This window comes from Episyrphus balteatus, chromosome 3 (assembly GCF_945859705.1).
Source record: "Episyrphus balteatus chromosome 3, idEpiBalt1.1, whole genome shotgun sequence".
Lineage (NCBI taxonomy): Eukaryota > Metazoa > Arthropoda > Insecta > Diptera > Syrphidae > Episyrphus > Episyrphus balteatus.
In genome coordinates this window covers 115,067,767-115,092,063 of record NC_079136.1, presented here as the reverse complement: position 1 = coordinate 115,092,063, position 24,297 = coordinate 115,067,767, and the positions used below count along the sequence as shown (strand labels likewise).

The 24,297-nt window shown below is 30.9% G+C and overlaps 1 protein-coding gene across 6 annotated transcripts in view; it reads right to left on the bottom strand.

Moving 5' to 3' along the window:
* Positions 1 to 24,297, bottom strand: part of LOC129915990 (putative uncharacterized protein DDB_G0282133) — a 103,163-nt gene that overhangs the window by 17,827 nt on the left and 61,039 nt on the right. For all 6 annotated transcript variants that reach the window (XM_055995745.1, XM_055995741.1, XM_055995742.1 and 3 more), the window contains one exon: positions 3,094 to 3,200. In XM_055995745.1, coding sequence (XP_055851720.1) covers positions 3,094 to 3,200 — 107 coding nt within the window. The remainder of the gene's footprint in view (positions 1 to 3,093; positions 3,201 to 24,297) is intronic.

Genomic DNA, 24,297 nt, shown 5'->3' with positions numbered 1-24,297 from the left:
ACCAGCTCCTACTAGGAGACCTCCAGCTCCTCGACCAAGCAACAGCTATAGACCTGGTTAAATTTGAACCATTCCAAAATGTTGTAAAAAATGGATTTGTTATTAGATACAACAATATAAAAACTAATCATCAGCATTCTAAATCATTTATTTTAAATTTTACTTTTTGAATACTCAAACTACAGTAAAAGTGACAGCTAGGTGACAAACAGTGAACAGCCAAGTGAAAAACCGCACTTCTTACAATTTTGCTTCTATAAAGTCTTACAGAAGCAATAGAAACACCTATAAAGCTTTATTGAAGCAAAATTGTTAGTCGGTATTGTAAGGTGACATCTCAGCCTGAAATCCACGAGTCAATGAAGATTGCGATACTTTGTTGGATGGCTGGTTCTTCAACAAAATGAAGAAGAAGGACAAGAAGAAGAAGACTGCTTTGGTTTATGCAGAAATTATTACTGGCCTAATTTAAAATTTCAATTTCACAAGCAAGTCTGACCAAAATACCTCTAAATGAGCGCCTTAACTATTAAACCTGCTTAATCCAACCTTGAAAACTCAATTCTTTTGCCTAAGGTATATACGGGAATCGCATCCATCAAGGGTGAAAGATAGTTATAGGCGGTCGGTGTTGGTGTTTGTGTATAGATGTGGGTTGGTCGGATGTGAACTAGGTGCACGGGTGGCGATATGATTCTATGGGAGGTGTTTGTAATGGTGAGCTTGAGGTTACGGTAGATTAGAAGCTTGTTGTGTGGATGGATTAAGTTTTTCTTTATTTTCGTTGTTGTTGTTGTTTTCCTTCACATTCATCTTCACACCTCAGGAGTTCTTCTCAAATTATTCGAAAATCTCTTCCGTTACAAAGCGACCAAAAAAAAAAAAAAAAAAAAAACACATCTATCTCTACAAACAACTTTCGTCATCGTCGTCGTCATCATCCCTCTTTATAGTTGCGCATATAGTCGTCATCGTTCATTATTTATTCCATCACAAGAGATTACAGCAAGGCTTTTCGGGGGCTTAAACAGATGTGCCACAGTATTTTTTCTGTCTGTTTTGTTTAGTGGTCGACACATTGGACCAAAAATCCATCACACAGGACTTTTGAGTTTTTTTTTGTACTTGCTTTGACGAAATTGGATTTCAAGCGTGATGAGCGTTGGTGGCTAGGATTTTTAAATTAGAAAGCCTGGTGTTGAAAAATTATAATGAGATGTGGTTTCTGTTTTTTTTTTGTCTATTTTGTTGCTTGTGGGTACTCAAATAATGTTGATCTTAAAACATTACTCTAGAGATTTTACTTAATAAGATAGATGACAAATTTAAATAGAAAAACTTAAAGCTTTTTAAAATCACAAAACTGTAAGGATATTTAATCTCTGTTTATTAATTTAAGAAATAATTCTATTTGAGAATCCCTTTTTTTTTCCTTTGAATGGTTTCTTTATGGCGTTGTTTATCCTTAATGCACTGCACTGGCTAGTTTCAGCCTAGTTAGCTAGCAAAGAATATAAAGGCTATAACGAGGGAGTTCGTATTTTTGAGAATTTTTTGAGCTATATCGCACTGTTTTTTTTTTTTTTTAGCAAAAATAAGGAGAAAGTGGCCAGGTTAGGTTTTGGTGTTATTTTATTAACTTTCCAGCAAAAAAGTTGATCGAATGGGCGGTTTTCCAAGACCAAAATTAAGGCAGACCGCGAATTTATTCAAAATTTGGAAACTACTTTTAAAAAGCACCCAGTGCTTTACTAATACTGAATGGTTCCTTTTTAACCAGAGAATAACCTTTGAAACCTTTTTTAACAATCAACCTGATTCACTTCCAATATCATACTAACCAACCCAATTAATTAATCCAGTTTGTGTCTATAAATCTTCCATTACATTCACTTTGCTCTCCAATACGCTACCCTCACTTTTTATATCACATACTTTCCGGGAGAATATTATGGAAAATAGGGGACTTTGTTCACCGAGAAAAGAGGGACGAAGCGACCAGGGCGAAGTCCTATACCCTTTCCCAAATTAACCAAAATGGTGCATAGCTTCCTCTGACAGTATTTTTCATTCCAATAAAACCTAACTTAAACTATCAATATAGAAAAGCTTCCATGAAAACAAAAATCCTTTTTTTTTTTCAAAGGAATCCTTTCATTAGTCAAATTAAATTAATGACAAGCTAAGTGGTGCAAGCGAATATTTTTGCTAACTTAGTTAAAGTTTCTTACACAAGCTATGTAGGTGAAACTGTCAATATTACACAAGAGAATATTCATCCTTGTCAACTCTTAATGATATCTACTTGTAAATGAGTCCTTGAAAATAATAATAAAAAAAAAAAATTCTACTTCAATTTATTAGACTTTCTCCATTCTAGCAAAAATTATATTTCCTAGGGTGTCCTTGTAAAGAGCTGTAATTTCATCAGTTTGAAAATTTATAACTCTTATAGCTTCGTTACTTTTATAGGACTATCCTAGTTTCTCGTATAGTCATCATTTATTCCGAAAAAAATAAATAAAATAACCTCATACCAACTCAATCAATATGGCAGGTTAAATAAAAGTTGAATTCTACTACTCCAATTATAAAATTCCATCTCATTAAATTAAAATTCCTTTGCAATTAAAAATCGTTCTTCTTCTTTAAAGTGGGAAAGAGGAGTACCTTCACATATAGAAGCAGTGAAAATTATCCTTTTAATGGGAGAAATACAAAAAAAAATCCATCAGATCAAGGTCGTAGATGGGAGAAAATTACAGAGGTAGTATAATATGCACATGACTGTCTCTTGGCTAAAAGCCAAGGCATACGAAACTTGTTATTACAAATTTCTCACTACTCAACTTTTATGTTTCAAACTTAAACCTAAAAACCAGAGGAAATAAAACTTTTAGGGCATAAAATCCCCCTTTTCACTACGTCCTTGCACCATTATCAACCAACCCTTATTTCGCTACCTTCACGACTAATTACGTCAAACGAACTATAGACAATTAAAAATCATTTCCCATTTACGGACACTGGTTTCTGTTGTAGAAAATTTTTCTCAACTTTATCCTGCAATTCCACACCCTTTTCCGAACTCACCTTTCTTTCCACCGCGAAAATAACCTATCTCGTTGTTGCCACAATAGGCCACGTTTAATGGGTCCTGTCATCGATGCAACTGGAATACGTCCTGCCAATAGTGATTGCTGCAAAAAAAAACAAAAATACAAAATAAAGGATAAAGTTAATATTTATTTACACATAAATTGAAAGATAAATAAAAAATCGAAATTCAATTTAAAATTAATTTTTCATGAAACGCAAAAAAAAACACACAACTTTTTCATTGAAAGGTTAAAGTTTAATATCGATTCGATTCGATTTTTGATATGAATTTGAATGTGTGGTTGTGTGTGTTGAAAGGAAGGAAGGATACTCAATTTGGTTTCAATGATTATACGATGATAATGATGTCATTTCATGTCAAAAGTATCTCAACTATGGAGGATGTAATTAATTTTATTGGAATACAAAAAAAATTATATTCTGTGTAATTTTATTACACTGTCCAAGTGAAATTGTGCGAAAAGGATATTATAAATAGGTGTAACAATAAAGTTGTTGTTTATGAGGTTTTTGGATGATGGTTGGTGTTCTGATACCAAAACAAAAGGGCTTTGTTGATGTGTTTTTTGTTTTTGGTTGTTAACAATGAATAAAACTTTTAAGCGAGGAATTAAAAACTAGAGAGAACAGATTCACTTTTTTAGTTACAACAGCCCTTAAACAAATTCAAATTAGGTAAAACCACAAGTACCCTTTATTTCCAGTTTAGTTCTTTGCAGTTTTAAATCAAACAAAACTTTAAGATTAAAAAAGCTTTGTTCTTGGTAGATGTCTTGACATATTTGGTTTTTCAATAATCCCACTTCTGATATTTGCTTTCATCTCCAGCGACTAATTCGTTAAACAAAATTGTTATTTAAGTTCTTATCCTGGTTTCTTGTTAAGACTTCTTGGCCTTGGTTACAGCTTTCATATCTACTGTTTTTTTGGATTTTAATTAATTGTTATCACTGTATGCCTCCGTGTCATAGAATAAACAATTTTTTTTTTTTTTCAAAAATGCAATAAAGTTCACAAAAAACACACAAACTAGCCGCCACTCCTTGGAGCTTATAAAAACAAACAAAAAAGTCTTGAATAAACAACAACAACAAAAAAAAACTTAGAATATAAACCTCTTAAAGGTAAACAAAATGAACCTCATTAGAGCGAACATAAAATACTTCGAACTATAATAGTTTGCCTGTCCTCATCTTCTTTAAAATTCAAAAGGACAACAATTTGAAAACGCCCTTGGAGATTAAAAAACATAAAAAAAAAAACTATAATCATTTGGCCCCCAACTGACTAGCAGAACTTAGACAGATATTGTTTTACCCCCAAAAGGAAATGGAACACCATCGCACCATTATCGTTGTTGGCATCGTCGCTACTCATTTACACTTCAAAGGAAAACAAAAAAAAAAATATATGGGCAACCATAATCTGTAAGGCTAATTGTTTGGTCGTGTAAAGGTGCTTTTACTTATGTTAAGTGTAAGAGCATAAGCTTAGAAATTCCATAGAGAAAAATAAGGTTCATACACTAAGTTCCATAAAAAGTTGAATCTCCATAAAAATCCCTAAACTGGGAATACCTAATATGTCGAAAACTAAAAACCAAAATCGGCCGAAAAAAAATTCAAAAATTATTAAAAAAAATTTGTAAACTAAATCCCAAAATGGACAGTCTTGAAAATTGGGTTTTCGGTATTTAGAGTTCTTGAAGTATACAAAGTTTTGTTCATTTTATTTTTATAACTTCCATAATCTTAAAACTCAAAATCTTGTTAGAAAAAAATTGGAAAACCTAAAATTTTAAATACAAAATTCACAATGCTGAACGTCGAAAATCAAGAAAAAAAGAAATAAACTAGGGTCTTTGGGAATTTCGGTTCTAGATATATCGCCTGCGGAAAGCAAAATTGTTCTAAATTCATGTCATGTTGATTTTTATATATTTTTTTTTTGTTAAAAAGGGTATCCGGGATTTAAGTTTTTGAGCTTTTGAACTTTTGAGGTTTTTAGTTTTTTAATTGAGGATTTTGGCAAACTAATTTTTAAAGAATTTGGGTCATACAAACTCTGAAAATTCGGAAAAAAACTAACAACCCTAAGTTCAAATTTATCCACACTCCATTAAACTTAAAGTTTTAATTAAAAACGGGAAGTTTTAAAATTTGTATGTGATTTGACAGATTTAAAATTTTTAATGAGAACTTAAAATATAATGGAGAGTGAATAAATTCAGTGAAGAAAATGCTTAAATCTTATTCCCAGTGTTTTCGGGATTCAAGTTTTTGATAATAAATTAAAAGAACTATTGTTGTCAATCAATCAGCATCACTTTGTGAACAATTTCAAGTCCCCAATCAAACTGATACCTAGTAACAACTTTCTGTTCTCTTCTTCTATATCTTAGTGAAACATTTCAATTTTTTCTCCAACACCAAAACTTGGTCTTTACAATCTCGAAATTGACAAAAAAAAAAGTTAAGTGGCAACATTCGGTGGCAAGTCGACTTCTACTTCACTTCGTACAAATTATTTGCATTGAAACAAACACAGAACAAGAACAAAAAAAAAAACCAAAATGTAATAAACTTTCTGATAAGAATTCATGTTAATTGAATGCGATAAGAAAAGTTGCGGAAGATTCATTGTTTGCTTGGACCAGAAAAACAGAGAACCGACAACAAACACACACTCAGCGCCAATAAAGAACCAGATGCAAGACAGTTCCCTCTTTCTAAGTCGAACATCTTCTATAAAACTTCTTTAAGGCCTGCTGTCGCAATGTTTTCCTACTTTGTCGTTGTGTCATCGTCCATTTTGGGTCTTGGGAGCTTCTTACATTATATTCTTCTTCTTCATCTGGGCATATAATAATTTATGATGAATAATAATTAATTTTCTTAGCTAAAATTTTCTTGTTTGTCGGTCGTCCTCGTTTGTTCATTTTGCATTTTTGTTTGTTTTGTTTGTCTCTCTCGCGACTTAGTTTTTAGTTTTTCATCTCTGGCTCTGTTCTGCGAGAAAATAATAATAAAATTATAATTGTTTGTGTTGAAAAGTATATAGTGTGTAGGTTGTTCTGGTTTTTTGTTGCTGTTGTTGTATTAGAAGTAGGTAGATTGGAATGGTATGTTTGTTCTCATTTCGTGCGAAATATTTTTCACTAAATATTTAGATAGACATTTTGCCGCAACTGGCTCTCAAATAAGAATCGCATGCCTCCACTTTAAAATTTTGTTCCTCTTGTCTTGGGTTCTGTCTGATTCTGTGTTTTTCGTTCTGTTTGTGTTTACTCACCAATTTGATTATGAAAATTAGTTCATGGCAAATAAATTATTCTACATCGACTTTTAATAAAAATATTCGAGTGGTGCATTTTTGCAATAAAATTAATTTCTTAGACATAGCAAGTGAATTATTGCGTATTTTTGTTTACAAAAATTTTTGTTCAGATTTTAGTGTGAGAAAGAATTTTTGTTTGGGTACCTAATTGAGAATGTGACATCATACTGCCTATAATCTATAGACACACTTCTATTGCTAAAAATGAGTTTAAGATGACTTAGTCACCGATAAGTTACATTGTTGACATTGAACAAAAAAAACTGATAACACTGATATGACAATGTGGTTATGATGACTTAGAAGTTCAAAATATTGAAGACTTACACAATTCAATTTTTTTATTTCGAGCTTCCAAGGTTTCTATATTATGATAACAGTCACACTATCTGAAGTGATAATTTAAACTTGAAACTGAAAATAGTTTGACTGATTAAAAAAAAAGTTAAAAATATTTCATTGGCACCTTGGTGGCGATATGGTCTTGAAACATTTTTAGTGTTTAGGTTATGTAATATTTCTGTGAGTGAGGAAATAATAGTAAGGAACTTATAAGTTCTAGGTATTTGTCTGATAAAGGTGATACATTTTTCAAAATACAAAGCTTAAAAATAGTGGAAGAAGTCTTAAAGCTTTTAATGATACTTTTATTATTCTATTTCGGTACTCTTCCGACCTACCCAATAAAAAGTAATTACCGATAAAAAAGTGTTGTCAATTAATCACTTCAACTTCAAAATTTCATTCCCACATAAATAATTATACGCACATAGCTAAATAATAGGTACAGGTACACTAAACCATACAATATATACGGTTGAATAAACTCAAATAGTTGTCCATCATCACATTGCGCCCCGGTAGCTAAAACTACATTCATTTTATAGTAGTTTGATTCAACCCATAACAGTCAATACGGATTTCCATTAAAATCGTTGATTGATTTTGATTTGTGCGATAAATTAACCAGACAGACTGAATGAACTTTTGCTTAGGAGTAACAAAGTTTATATGAGCAGAGCATATTAAGTAGATAATCATTAAATCAATAGTCAAGAAAATTAAGTTGGTAGTATTTTTTTTTTTTGTTAAAACACTTTTAACGTTTGTTAAGCATCTAAATCTCTAATAAACTGACAATTAACTGTTGTGTTAAAGTTGGTTTTGTCAAATTTATTTACTTTTGACGTTTTTGCGCTTATATTCACCTCACAAGTGTCAAAAGTCCGTAGCTAAAGAATCAAATGTAACGCCATCATACCATTTTATCTGAAAACGACTAGACCAGAACTCTTAGGTAATATTTTATTCCCACTGACAGTTCAACTTTATAAATTTCACCTCATGGTGTAATACCATACCAAGATTGATTGGATTTTACCACTTTTAAGCTTTGTTTAGCATTTAAATTGCTTTTAAATGAATAGTTATGCCATGAGTTGATTTTGTGAAATTTTGACGTTTTTGCGGTTATATTCACCTCACAAGTGTCAAAAGTTAGTTTTAGCGAAAAACTCTGTTTTCCAAATGGTTATTCAGAATTCAACTCTATCACCCAGACTAACACTCTTATGTACCTACTATTTTCTTCAAACTGACAGTTGAACTTCATAAAATTCACCTCATATGGTGTCCCACCACACTATCTCCTTTTTATTGCATACTAGATATTCTTTACAAAACGAATTGAATTTTAATCAGCAAATCATTCATCAATTAAAAAACCATTAAGTATTCGTAACTGCATCTATAACTTTGACATCTCTAGTCTTGCACCATCTCGCTCTATCTCTTTTACACTCTTTGTTAAACGTGTCACAAAACTAAAAATTTACATACATAATTAATTAACTATTCCCCCCAATAGACGAGTACATGTCACAAAATGTTGATTTATTTCACCTCTCCAGTCCTCTCTTTCTATCAACTAATCATAGATAAATCGCACGTTAAGATACAATCACAGCGCAGTCAAGTCAAAACACATGTTAGAATGACCATTCTATTATAAAAATGACAAATCACCGAAGCCACCTAACCTAAGCAAAAGGGATTACCTCATCCACTTGATTAAAGCAGACGCCTCATCATGTGTGTTGTTGTTAGCCCACAGAAACACCTTGACACAGACAGTCAATATATAGATAGAATAGATAAATATGGGAGAAGATTATATATACACACCATACGCGCGTTTATTCACCTCCCACCTGTCATTCTATTACGATGCGGTATCTTCTTTTCGTTTTCGTTTTGGTTTTGTTTTTTGTATATACTTCTGATTGATTCAATCTTTTTTTTTGCTTTTGTTTTATTAACATGCGTAGACATGTGGTTTATTTAGTTTGATTTCCGTCCAGACCTTTTATTGGAAAGAAAGAAAAAAATAAAGCTCTGTCCTATTTTTGGAACGCACATTTTGACAGCTTTTGATTTCACCTCAACGATATCGATATTTTCAAACAACAATAACGGTTTTGATTTCCGATGATGTGGTCAATAGATTCTTAGAAAAAGAAAGAGGGTCATTTAGATAGACCCCATCCGATTCTAGTCTTTTGTATATGTACAAAAAAAAGAATGAAAAATAACAACAATAGCCTTTTCCTGCGTTCTTGCATATAGATGATACTTTCTTAATGGCGTCATTGTTTCGTTATTTTTTGTTGAAACAAACTAGCAGACTATAGAAGCAGCAGTTATATAGACAAGTTGTTGGTGGCTTCCTCGCCAAAACATTTTTATTTTATGGCCCGCGGCAAACCTTTATTTTTGTATCCACTTCTTTCGCCACCAGTAAGTTAAATAGATACGTGATAGTTTGCCGCCATCCATTGCCGGTCCGTTTAGTTGGCATTTAAATGTAACTAAGATACACTGCCAAAGATAGCCTCCATTTTCAGAAAAAGCCATAGAGATAGATGGTGGTATGTAGCTAGCAGCCAGCAGACTGGGAAAGGTAAGGTCTTTATGATCACGTTTTGTTTTTTGTTTTTTTTTTTTTCTATTTCCTCCGTTTTCATATATTTAATGTGTGTATTCCTATAATGCTTCTATAAGACCGAAGTATGTTTGTGCATATTCATCCTCGGAAATAGTTAAATAAATGGTAATAGGCTTTCAGCTTTAGATATGTTAGCTACGACGACGACGACGACGACGACGGGGATTTGCAACATTTATTATAGAACGAAAAAGCTACTATGTTGATGGTGGGTAGAGTTGGGGGTGAAGAGATGGTGTTGCTATTAAAAACGTGACCAGAGATTTCCGATTGTCTATTCTGATATATCCAAAACCCCAAGATGACCCTGCATCTCAAACTATACTAAACGAGTAAGTAGATATATACAACTTGGCACAAATCCATATAACTTTTTCGTCCAGAAAGGTTGTTTGTATCTAATTAAGTCGAAACATGTGCCTCTTTGTATTATATCTATGAATGTAACTGTGAGTTAGGACATTAAACTTTAAACAAAACATATGGGATTGTTTTTTTTTTTTTATTTAGCATCTCAATGATGATGTTGCGTCATAAAAATAAATTTCAAATTGCATTTTGTGTGTTCTGTGTGTTGGCTACAAAAATAGAGGTGTGATCATTAAATATTGTGCTAAAAGTTTCTATCTGTTTGTTACTTAAAGCCCAGTACGCAGATCGCGCTAAACTAAATTTTATCTCGACAATTTTTATCTCTACACGTGTTAGCTAAAAGCCAAGATAAATTTAAATTTAAAAATAACGGCTGAATCACAGTTTCATTTACTTATACCAGCTTACATTCAATATTACATTACATATTTTTTTTACCTGCAGAATACCTTTTTTACGTTCTCATTTTGTTTTATTCCTCTTCTTTTATATATTCCAAGGTTTTTTTTGCCTCTTATTCCTTGCAGCAACAACAACAACCACAAAAATGTCAAAATTTATCTGTGAAAAAATGCGCTAAGCATTATTTCGCGAGCTAAATTGAGTGGAGACTTTTTGCAAAAGTAGTAGATGAGAATTTGAATTTAGCGCGTGAACTGCGTACTACCTGGCTAAAAATCCTCGCTAAAATTTATCTTTGGAGGAAATTTGTATGAAAGATAAATTTTAGCGCGATCTGCGTACTAGGCTTAAATGTGCAGGTTTGAATGCAAAGTGAATGATATTTACAAAAAAAAAAAGACTAAAAAAAACTTCAAACATGTACATTGGCATTGTTTACTTTGTATAAACAATTTAAATCTCAAAGCACAAAGCTAAATTTTTTTTTCTTCTTTAATTTTTATTATTTTGAAATTACTTTATATACGTCAATTGGGACGGGTGAAGGAACTAATAAAATTAGAATAATAAAGAATTTTGAACAATTTTGGGACAGTTCACATGAATTCTCTTCATTAAACATACATTTTTATCACATTGCGTCACTGGGTCAGTAAATTTATCGATTTATAGGATTGGGACAGTTTTGGGACAGTTTTCTTTGTGATTTTAGTAAAAAAAATACCCTTTATCTGATATAAATAAAAAAGAAACTTATATTGGGATAACTTTATTGTTAATATTAGTGACCAAACCACAAGGTATTAATGGTTTGGCAAAAATATCAAATTGGGACAGTTTTTAAGCAACTTTTCAATTAATTTTAAACAAAATAATAAAGGGACAGTTTTAAAATTTATGAAGGAAAAAATTCATAAGATATATTTCTGCTATTTTAATAGGCGATCTTATCTCAGCAAAGTTTGAACAAAACTAAAAAGGGGTTTATAATATCGGTTTATAATATTGGGACACTCTTGAGACAGCATTTTTCCCACGATTTTAAACAAAACCATTATAAGGACACAAGGTCAATAAATATACCGATATTTGTATAGTATTGGGACAGTTTTAGAATATTTTTTTTTTCTAGTAGTTAACAGATATGATAAAATCTTAGCAAAACTAATAATAAAAAAAAACCTTTCGATTTGAGTTTTTTATCACTAAAGATATGAGTAGGTATCTAATTAAGAATACCAAATAACAATATATTAAGACAGTTTTGGGCCAAACAAAACCAAGATTGAGACATTTTTCAATTTTTTAATAACAATTAATTTTGCCTAATTAACCAATTAATTTTGCGTAGTTTAAAAAATAATTATTAAAAAAAAAACCAACTTTGTGACAACACAGTTGTTTTTTTCTATTTTTTATTCGATGTTGTGTAAGTTTTTGACAATTAGGAATATTTTAAATTGGACCCACTGTGTCTTTTCTCTTTTGTAACGAAATGATCCTAGAAAAAAACTTAGGACTGCTTTATTATACAATTCACCAATATTTGGGACAAATTTGGGATAGTTTCAGGATAAAATAAAATTAGTAACAAAAAAAAAATGTTGGGACAACTTTTTGGATTTTGGTTTTGAAGATTTAAAGTTTTTTTTTTCTTATTTCCCTGATTTGGAATATTGGGTTTCTTTTAAAAATTTTAGTTTTTTTTTCTGAATTTCGGTTTTCAAACTACATGTAAGTAGTTTTCGGGATATAATGGGTAATGGAAAACCCAAATTCCAAAAATTCAAAAACCCAACACCTCAAAAACTTTAATCCTAGTGAAAACCATAAACCAAAAATCCAAAATTTCAAATTTTCTTTTTATAGAATTACGCTGCAGCATATTACCAAATTCATTATATTATAAACAAAGAGGTGACTGCCCTTAATAATAAGAAAAAAACTTCAAAAGAATAAAAATGTGGTTTCAAATTCTTAACCTGCATTTTAAGGGAATACAAAAATGTAGGTAACATTTTTCTCCCTTACTAACCTACACTAATTGCATTAAGCATTACAAATTGCTCCGGAATTTTAACATAAAAGAAAAGAAAAAGAAAATAAAGACCGCTAACACTGCTTCCCTTTTTATTATCCAAAATTATTAAATTAGATTTTACTTCTCTTTGAAAAATGTTTTTACTTTGGTAAACTTGTGTGAGGTGAGTTGGTGCAATAAATTGAAATGAATTATGGTCGTATGTGCATGCTTTAAATTAAAGGTATCCCAAAGAGTGCATAGTTTAAAAATTGTGTTTAAATTTGTTACAAAAAAAAAAAAAAAAAAAAAATAATAAAAGGACTGATTTACAACTAATTGTTTTATTTCAATACAAGGAAATTCCTCGAAACAAACAAGGTGAAAGAATAAACAATTTTACAATTTTTTCGCGCTAAAACAGTAGTTTTTTTTCCTATAAATGCATTTCACTTCTCCAAGCAAAGTCGTTATGTGGTTGCTATCCATAAAGCAAATATCACCATCAACCTCGTTCATCATCATACAAAATAGTATTCTGCTTTGTTTATTGTTTTTTTTTTTTAATTTTATTATTTCAACAGTTTTTAATATAAGTTTTATTTCCTCAAAAAAAAAAAAAAAAAAAAAAAAAAAATATGTGGGCGTTTAAGGAAAATAATAATAAATTTTTCGCACAATAAATTCCAGTTGGATGCGTTTGGTTTAATGAGATTTTAAAGCTTTGAGTTTTCTTTAAAAATAATTTTTATTTTTATTGCCATTTTTCTTTTATTTTATTTGTTGCCAAGCAATTATTATTCGAGTGGAATGTATTTACATTATCTTATTATAGAGCTATTCAATTGAATCCTTGAAATAATAAAAAAGATATAAAATAAAAATCATCTCACACACAAAGTGAATTCATTCACCTTTTTCTATAATATTCATCATTTTTAATCGCTTATTTTGTATCTTTTATTTATTTTTTTAATTTTTATCTTTGTAACACTTTGATAAAATTTTATTAAATCACGTCCAAATATGGTATTGTGTTGTGGTTGTGGTAGTGGTAGAATGGCATAGTTGTGGTGTACAAATTTTAATATCTTCCATTTGAATCGAATTTTATTCAAAACTATTTTTTTTCTCTCTCTCTTTGAATACCTACCACATCATAAGAAAAAATTATTTTAACAAAAGAAAATACCTACATTTAACTACTGGAAGTTAATTGTAATGGGAAATTATTGAGTAACTAACTATTGTTAAATACAAAAAAAAAACTACTGTATTTTGCAGATGCAAAGAGTAAGAAAAGTTGGTTGGTTAGTACAATGACTTGAAAGTATTTACATAATTTGTGTAAATTAGTGTGTGGTAAACAGCAATTACCTTTACCTCAGTTTGAATTGAATTCGATGTGAAAGGTGAGAAAAAGTTATGGACATTTGCTCGTATTCACGTTTAGTTATTAATTTTGAAATTAAAACAATAATTAAGTGGGAATTTACTGTTGCCAAGGTTTTCAAAGGGAACAAGGCACTTTTTCAGTGTCAAAAAAATCAAAGAAAAGTATTTTTGCGTTGTTAATGTTTAACACAGCGATGCAACCTGACCTTAGCTGATCCCCATTCTTAAAAAAAACGTTTTCTTGCCAGGAGAAGATGTGAATTTTAAAGTACACAAAAAAGTCTATGTATTAGTTTTCTATTACAAATTAAAAAAAAAAAATAGTAGGTAAATAAAAAAAATTTGCATTAAAAAAATGTTATTGCAACTGAAAAATATTTGCATGAAAAATAAAATTTTTACTGCAAATCATAATATTTTGCATTGAAAAAATAAATTTCAATGTAATATCGTCGGCGCGGCGTAAAGCAAAATTGTTCTAAGTCCTTAAGAAATCCTATGTACTTAGAACAATTTTGCTTTACGCCGACGATATGTGTGCACTAAATATTTTTTTTAAATAGATATTCGTCGAATTTCTTACAATTTTGACTATTTGACAATATACGAGTACATTATAAGCCATGTCAACTATAACTTTGAACCTATTGTAAGGCAAAATAGTCCAAATTGTTAGAAATTCGACGAATATTTAAAAAAAAACATTATTTAATGCACACATTTTATTTGCAATTTATTTTTTTGAATGCAAAATATTTTTATTTGGAATAAAAATTATATTTTTAATGCAAATATTTTCAATTTTTTTATTGGCATGTTTTGTTTTTCATGCAAATAAAAAAATTTTTTTTAATGCAATTTTTTTTTCAGTTGCAATAAATACTTTTTTTTAATTCAATTTTTTTTTTGCAACAAATGTTTTTTTTTTTTTTTAATTTCATTGATATTTTTACAACCCTGAAAGGAAAATAAATTTTCTTAATTCATTTAAAAGTCCATTGATCACGGTCGTGGAAGGAGAAAAGAGGTTATGTTTATGCATTTCCTTAAGGATTTTTTCCAAACAAAAAACTATCACATTAAAATTCCATTTTGCCTTAACGGATTATGCACTTCCTTAAAGTTACTTTTTTCGTCACCTTCAACATGACGTAATGTGGTTTTGCACTTCTTCGCCTTTTTCCTTTGCTTTAATCAACAGCCACTCACTTTAAGGCCTTTAAAGGCTCTTAAAAAAAAAAAAAAATAAAAAAAAAAAACGAGCAAAAGTGTCAAAGCGCATATTATGAATCCCAATTTACGACCCAACCAAAACAAAATAGGCAATGATGACTCTCTAAAACATTCACAATGTCGTATACCCGCATACATACGAGGTACATAACAAACCTACTATTACTCATTTTTTTCTGTATTTTATCCTTATTTAATGTCCATATATTATCCCTTCAACATGTGATACCCCCAGCAGCAATTTGCATTTATTTTTAACTAACTAAAAAATCGTTACAAAGATTGATGCTCATTTTTTACTATAAGCGAATGTATATCGTATAAAATGGAAGTACCCAAGGGTAAGTTATGGGTTCGTAAAAATAAACTAAACGATGACACGATTTCAGTATAAAAAATGACATGGAATAGATAAACCGGATAAACCTTTGTTCTAAGGTTTTCCTGTTGAAAACTTTGAATGTTTTATAATTACAAGAGCAAGTCCTTGCGACCTAGTATATTTTACTTTATTTATTCCCTTCTCATTATTTTGTTTATTTTTTTTTTTTTTTATTTCTTTCACTTTAGGGCACGTTTCTGCAACGCCTTCCGCATATTTTTTCACATTTGAAGGATGTTTTGTACTTTTTGTTTTATTTTTTTTTTTGTTTTCCCTCTGCAAGATACTCTGCCTTCATCTATCCTTTTATGGATAAATAAATGAGCCTCGAGTACATAGCAATCTGTGGCATGGGTATTATGTCCTTCTATCTTTTTGGATTTCTGGTAGCTTTTGTTTAACCGTTTTAAAGCACCGCGTGCCGTAATATGAGGACGAGGAGTAAATACCATCACTTTACCACCACCAGCAGCAGAACCAGGAAACAGATACAAAAATATTAAAACAACAATAGAAAAAAAAGAAGGATACGCCACCGACACACGAGTATAGAGAAGAGGTTCATTTCGACCGCGTGTAGATGAATATAAATTATCTTTTTTGCCAAGGTTTCCGGTCGTTCATTTTATTTCATTGTTTTTTTTTCTGTTTTTTGTTGTGGTTTGTTTTTGAAAATATGAATTCTGTTTTTGACCTACAACTTTGTGTACAACGACAACAATGTGCGATATTAAAAAAAATATATAGACCCTCTTTAGAAAGTTCATGGCCTGCTGCTGCTGCTGCAACATGGTGGTAACTTTCAAGGCTTTATATAAAGGATTTGTTAGAATAAGCGAAACATCTAGCTATGCTGTATACGGAACATGAAATAAATTTTTCGGTTAGAAACAAAATATTTGCATCCTTGGGAGATGTGGACTTATATGTTCTTTTTTTATTCTTTTTTTTGTTGGTTTTAGGAAAATCAAGTTTTTATGTGTTTGAGTTGAAATTTTATTGCTGAGCTGAGAGTATAAAAGAGAAAGATGTTCATATGATTATCAAAATAGTTTAAATGTTTCAAGGAAGTTAGATATTTTATTGTGATCTTGGGAAAAACTTTTAAAGGGTGACATAAAATTGGAAATTGTTTTGATGTTTTTGTACTGGTTTTTGCATGCTAATTTAAGGATCTCCATTTTATGAGGATTTGCATTAATTTTTGAAAATTATATTATTTGTTATAAACTTTTTCCTGCTGCTTGTTAGTTCATAAACGGAGAAAAAAATAACGCCAGGTATAATTTTACTTCTGGTATGTTTAATCATAATATAGTTAAATATACCAGAAATATAGTTAAATATACCAGAAATAAAGTTATATATACCAGATATGATATAAAGTTTTTCACATTGTCAACTACCTATAAAAAACTGAGGGGTAACAGTGTTTGATCTTTTGAAATTAAATTAGCACTAGTTAAGACTTGAGCTTTTTTAAACCTTTAGATAACCACCTTATTTCGGATTAGCTCGGTTTTAAGTTGCAATGATTTGGCATTGTGGGATCCTTTACTTACAGTAACCAATCCTAATCCGGATAAAAATGTGAAATGAATCAGTTCCGCAAGTTAAATTTAATAAGGTATAATGCTTTTCTCTGTACCCTGTTCTAATAATATATTGGTAATTGCGTTACTAGCCTAATTATGGCTTCACTTGTTATAAATTCTTGAAAAAATACGGGTTGGGGTCAAAATCCCGAAAACTCAAATCCCGAAAGCTCAAAATCCCAAAAATCCAAAATTCAGAAAACCGGAAATCTCAAAATATTCCGGATTTTGGTCTTTCTGGATTTTGGGCTTTCGGGATTTTTGGCTTTCAGGATTCGGGGTTTTCAGGATTCTGTATTTTCGATATTCTGACTTTTTTTGGATTCAAATGGATTCAAAGTTTCGTAATTGTGTCCGTCTCCCAAATAATAAATCTTCAAATAAACCCATACGATTCACAAAATCTAACACCCAAAATTCTGTTTCCGCTGCTGAATAAAAGGCTTATTGTTTTGCTCTGAATAATTTCTATAATGTAAACTTACCAAGAAGTTGCTCAACTTTGCTGTCATTGTTTTCAGTTTTGTATTGTTTCTTTGTGTGTGGGAAGTTATGTCTTAGAATTTGACACAACATGTGTCAAAAAGATGACATCTTCGTCTACATCAAAGCGCAACTTGAGTTTGAGTCTTGTCTCGTTTTTCTATAAAAAACAAAAGACTCCTTCTACATACAACATGCCAAGTTGCATGGTAAGGTTTTTTTTTTTGTTAATTGAATAGAAATTATGCGAATTGTTGTTTGCAATTGTTATTATGTTTGAAATTCACAAAAACAACATCAAACACAATCGGAGCATTTACTAATACTAAATATCAACAAAAACACATACCTAACCAAACTCTTATAACATCATCAACTCTGTGAGTATAATTGATGCATTTTGAATGTACTATTGCTGATGCAGGGAGTATGATATGCACAGTGCAGCAGAGTTATGTCAGTTGCACCAGTTGTTTGGCATGTTATGAACGTCGTCGTTGTTTTCGTTGTCGTATAGTCGTCGTCATGGCTGTAATGTGACTGGTTTAACATAGACAAGTCAGCCCGGCATGCAGTCTGTTTGAAAATGCAAGTAAATTAATTCGTATGTAGTTTTACCTGCAGACTTGCTGATGCAGTGTAGTGCAGCAGCTGGTTTACATACTAAGGAATGAATGAAATTTTACCAGAGGCTAGATAAATGGGATTGGTATATGTAGATATTTATACATTTATCACATTTAGATCAATAACTTAACTAGAAACTTGAATGTTTAGTATTAGTTAGCGCAATTGAATATAGTGAAAAATTCACGCCTTGAAACATCATACATATGCCCGGTCGTTGAGCTGGAAATACCAACATATTTTATTGATCTTATAAACTCAATCGACTAATTACATTCTAGATTTGAATCTTGCAGTTTATTTGATGGTTCACTTCAATTAGATTGAGAATTTATGTGCCATGGAAATAAAATCGAGATTTCATGTAGGACAAAAATAAATGGAAATTGCAAATAATGATATTAAACAAGAAATTTTCAAGTATTTTGAGAACTTAAATAGCAATCAACCGGAAGCATTAATGTCGTGTTTTAAGGTTTTTATGTTGTGGGATTATAAACTATTTATGTGGAAGAAACTTTGAAACAGTTTTTGTCATTTTTAAGACACAAAGAAAATTAATGTCCTTTCTTTGTATAAAGGTGTTTTTGTTTTCGAAAGCCCTTTTGGCTATTTAAAACAGTTTTTGATTCTTTTATTTTTAACGTTGATAGCGACTATTTTATAATAACAAAACGTACTTCGCAAGAATCATACACAAGATTTTTAGTACTAAAAAACTATGACCAATTTCATACCCAATGAAAATTGGTAAAAATGTTTCATTTACTATAGACACTCAGAATTCAATCAGTCTTTTAAAATATTTAAGGTGAAAGGCTGCTTTTTATTGGAATATTGAAAATCCGCTATAAGTCCCAAAAAAAATCATTTCTATAATTCGTACTCTTGCGAACTTTATTAAAAATGTTGCGTTGCAATAGGAATTATTATTAATTAATTGCGGTTATACTTCATAAGAGCGTTTTTTCGAGTTAAATGTATTTAAAAGTAAAAGGTTTTTAGCTATAATACCTATACTGATTTTTAATAAAAAGAATTTAAAATTTACTCTTGTTTCTAACTAAAAAGCCCTCCAAATTAAATTTCAGTTCAAAATCTCCACCCAAACCATAATTTTACTTTTGGTGTCCATAAAAAATAAAACTCTTCTGCTGAATTTCTTAGACGTTCTAAAACGTTCTGAAGAATAAAGGAATTAGCTTTGACGATAAGATTTAAAAAAAAAAAAAAATGTCACACATACGCCACAGTGACCCTTCGAACACCATCTTTGGATGACATACTAACACCGCTGGATTTCCATATGTTAAATCTACCTCCATTTGTCAAATAAGTCAGCCTTAAAACACGAAGAAAATATACAAATTAACAAAAAAAAAAAAAACTCAGTCACTCCAATCGCTTACAACATTGTTTACATTCCGATTCGATTTATCTATTGAGATATTCTCATAACTCTTATACAAAGTACCTACCTACATATTTTCTTTCGTGTTTTCTAAATTCCAAAAAAAAAAAACGCGCAACTTTTAATGTGCATGCAAATATTTGCCAAATATTTATTAGATTTCTTTGGTATCTATAAGAGATAAAAAAGTTTTTAAAGTAAATATTAGTTTATTCAATAAACATGATTATATAAGAAAATCAAACACACAACACAAAAACTTGTGTTGCTCTATCATAAACTTATTCAAGGTTTTCTACTCAGATTTTTTTATTTATTTTTTGATTTCCAGTCTTTCTACCCAAAAACACTAACTCACCTTTTTGAATTTATAAAAAAGTTATGTCTATGGGATTTTTGGTATTAAAATAGTTTTTTGATGGCAAAGGTTAATATTGTTTGGTTTTGTGATTTGCTTGTTTTTTTCGATATTTACATACAAAAATGTGTTTTAAGGCCTGTAAGACCGAAAGAAGTTTGTTTTTATAAGTTATGGATTTTGAGCTTTATATCAAATTGTTTGATTAGGAACTTTATATTTCGTATGTTTTGTTAAAATAATTTTACTCCTATAAGGTTTTACAGAAGCAGTTATAGCATCTGTAACCCTTTATAGAAGCAGAATTGTCATTTGGGTTTTGTCAAAAGAACAAGAAGGAAATAGAACCAAAGCACGTCTGTCTTGCTTCTCTGTCAGTACCACGACCTTCTTAAAGCATTTGATAGACCTATGATGTTGTAATTTGTCTTCAGTGACTTTAACCTTATGAAATCGTGAAAACTAATTATATTAAAGGTAGTCCCAAAAATCTAGCTTTATAGTAATTTTTAATTGCAATTAACTGTCCAAAATAAACAAACCCAAATATGCCATCAAATTTCCTAATCAAAAAGTTCAAAAATAACCTCTTTAATTAATAAACAAACCACTCAAGTGATAATACACATAAATCTGTTTGACAACCGTGTTAACAAACATCGTGACAACTAAAAAAAAAAACATCACACACCACACAAAATTAACACACATCAGTTAATTGCTTAAAGCTTTTATTTTTATTTTATCAAAGCCTTCAATGCCATATCTTATAGCTCTCGAGTATTATTTGTCGTCAAATATCAAATCGACGAAATATCAACGAAAATTCCATGCCATATTAAAGATTTGTTCATGCAACTTTACTACTGTCAACTTTAAGGTGTGTTCCATATATCCACCAAAAAACATTTTATCCGATTCAGAAGCAAATCACGTCACGTAATCATGAAAACAAATGTTTGGTGCGTGACCCTAAGTCATCCAAAAGATAAAAATAAAAACAACTTCATAGCGTCGCGTCATGTGCCATCAGGCATTGTGTGTGTTGTTGTTGTATCAAGCCTTTTCACCATCATCATCATCAACATCATCCACACAGTGATTTATTAATCGCCCAACACATTAATTATTATGATGGCTTCATGTACGTTTTTTTTCTTCACATATTTTTTGGTTTTGCGAAAGTTTATACTTGTTTTTCTTATCTCTTTGCTTTAAAAAAAATATCACTTAGATAATCATTTTGTTTAAAGATTTTCACTTAAAGTCATGACCACATGACACATGTCTGACATTTCTCTATCTGTCAGAATAGGTAAACAAATTTAAAAAACACACAAATGCATTTAGGTAAATGCAACGAGTTGAGTGAAGAATTATATAAACTCACGATAAATCATTAATCATGCATCACATCATCATGAACTTTTCTTCTTCCATCTTGTGTACCATATCTTCTATCCAAGTTTAACCTTTCCTTAAAAAAAAAAAGTGCAAAGTCAAAAAAGTCTCAAAAAAATATTATGCAGTCAAAGACAAAATCATTAAAGTTCAACAAGAAATGACAGGTGGCGGTGGTGGTGGTTGTTTTGGTGTACACTGCACTCTCTGTGTTCGAGAAGTGAGGGAAATACACCATTAGTGTGGTAAATGTCAACGCCATTACATCTTGACAGCATCGTATGGAATTTCGTTGGTTTTTAGTCATCCAGGTAGAGGTAAACCACTACTCACTCTCGGTTTATGTGTGTGCAAAAATTTACTCTTTCAAAAAGCCATGTAACTCCCCCATACAGAACGAACGCCACGGTACGGTAAGTACAGGAACTATCTTATATTAGATACGACAATGTAACAATAGATGACACATAGCGGTTTTGACATGGTGTCTAATGTCACGTAATATGGGTGGCACTAGAACACACTATAATCTGACGGTTCTTTGGGTGCGCAAAAATTACACGACTGAATGGATGTGTCAATATCAATCACAGAAGGTGCCATCTGTCAAAAAATACTGTGTGAATGGTTTTTTTTTTTTCTTTCTTTTTTGTGGTTGAAATGAAGCTGCAATTCATCATCATTATCATGGCAGTGGAACCTATCATTATTATCTTCATCATCATCTTTATCTTCATCATCTGGTTAAAGAGATAGAAAGTATATAATAATCCTGTTTGAGCGGTTGTCTACAGTACGTGCTGAATTCAAACTTTCAATTTAATTTGCTGTCATTCTACTGCAAAGTCAGAGGGGAAAACTCTACAAAACAAATATCAAAACCAACCCAGAGATGGAGAAGATGATGATGATGAAAGAAAAACTGCAGCATTCTTTGAGAAATACCAAGAAGATATAAAGCAAACTACAAGTGACACTTGAAACAGGTTGAGATGAAGATAATGTATAAAATCGATGGTCTGATATATTTGCCTTGATTGTTTTAATCCTTTTTGGGAGGTGGGGAATTTCGAAGGCTAGACAAAGTCAATCATCATTCCCTTCGAATGAATGAGAACATACGTATATAATATCCACTCTGTTAAAGTCGAAAATTGGGAACACATCCTTTCATGAAAACGAAAACGAAAGGTGTCAGGTTTCATTTCACTTTTGGGGATAAGCAGACGACTGTTGTATATTAGTGAATGAATGAGTAACTTACTGCATTCAGACGAAGAAGAAGAACGCAAACAGAAAACGTGCTCCACATCATAAAACTAAGTGACAAATGACTGCAAAATGGAGTTATTTTTGGGATGTCTTCAGATATTTATTGATTTACTTTCCAGAGGCAAAGGAAAGTCTACATACACACAGAAAAAATGACTTTCTGTTTTATTTAAACGAATTTGAAATTCATTCCGTTTGGGAGTAATTTTTTGCTTGTCAGTTGTTGTCACACGTGACAGCTAACATTGATAACGAGATGGGGTAAATATAAAAAATATACACGTAATCAAGTTGAAAGCCAAAGTTATTTATGACATTTTAAAACTATGTATTTTAAGAAATTTGTTAAAGTGTGGTCAGAACTGTCAATATGTTGGAAACTCATCACGGTGTCACTGTCTGTGGTGAATAATCTTATGAACACTCTTAAGTTATGAGCGCTTGAAGAATACTAGTCTTAATTTCACTCCTGACCTAGGCTCCAATAGAAACTTGTAAGCAGGTATTATTTAAGCTCTCAAAGCTTAATATGCTCATTACTTAACTCACCACCTATTTAAAAAGAACGATAACAAGAGAAGCATGTTTTATAGAGATGGTGTCAAAATAAATCAGCTAAGTGTAAGCTTGGGTTTAAAAAAATAAGTTGAGGTGAACTCAACAATTTGGATCAACTACATGTTAAAGTGTGGTAGATTCGTAATCGCGTTTTTTGAAAAGTTTTCCTTTACTTTTGTATTTTCACGTAAAAAAAAACTTGCAAAATTCTGTCATTGTTGCTTCCCAAAAGAAATAAGATCTGACGATTTCTTCAGTTGGCATTCAAAACAACATAAATAGTAAAGGGAAGTTATCGATTATTTAGTGTGGTGAATATCAGTTTAAAGGGTTACAAAACAAACTTGCATGATGGCAGCCTTTAAGAAATAGAAATAATAATGAAAAACTTTTGCATATAGGGTAAAACCATACAATACGCCCCAGTTTACAAAACGCCCCACCAGTCTCGTACGCACACAGGTGTTGTTAAGCAAACAAAGCGAAAACTGTTCAAACTAATTTAAGTTGCTCGTCAATTGTGTTATTGAGTTGTAGTATTCTGTGTACCCTGAAAAGAAAAAAACTGCAAAACAAAAATTTGGCACCAAAACATATTGCGGAGAGCGCAGACAAAATTTCATTTTTTCAGAAAGTATAAAGACCATATCAAATTGGTATATATATTTAGAAAGTTAAAAAAATGGGCTTCTTAGTTCTTTTTTGGTAATTCCTTGAAATAAGTTTGGGTTGCTATATTTTTGAATGCGCGTATTGCACTTCGAAATTTACAAAACGCCCCAGTACAGTGAGTATAATACGCCCCAGTAGATTATGAAGTAAAATACTGATCAATATTTTTTTTTATTTGCTATATGCTTAAGAATTGCATGAAATTACAAAAGGACGACACTGCGGCCATTATGGTCAAAAACGAAAATTATTACAGGACCGTTTAAAAGAAGTTTAGTATTCAGCGCATATCTTGCCATATGGCGTTGAACGAGTTTTTTTTACCATGTATACATACCAGATTGCAACATTTGCGGCCGCAAAGCATCGCAAAATTCTATATTCCAAAATCAAATAATTTATTTTTTCTAATTTAATACATTTGTACCTACTTTTTCCTTAGGGGCGTTTTGTCACTGGTGTGGGGCGTTTTACCCAGCAAATGAGTTACAAAACGCCCCACTTGAACTTTTTTTAAACGATTTATATAAAATATATGCTGACATATTTTAGTACATATGAATATGCCAAAAGTAAGAAAAAAGACTATACTTTTTATATATACCAAAAAAACTATTATTTTTCTTTATTTTTTTGGTTTTATTGAAGATTCAAAA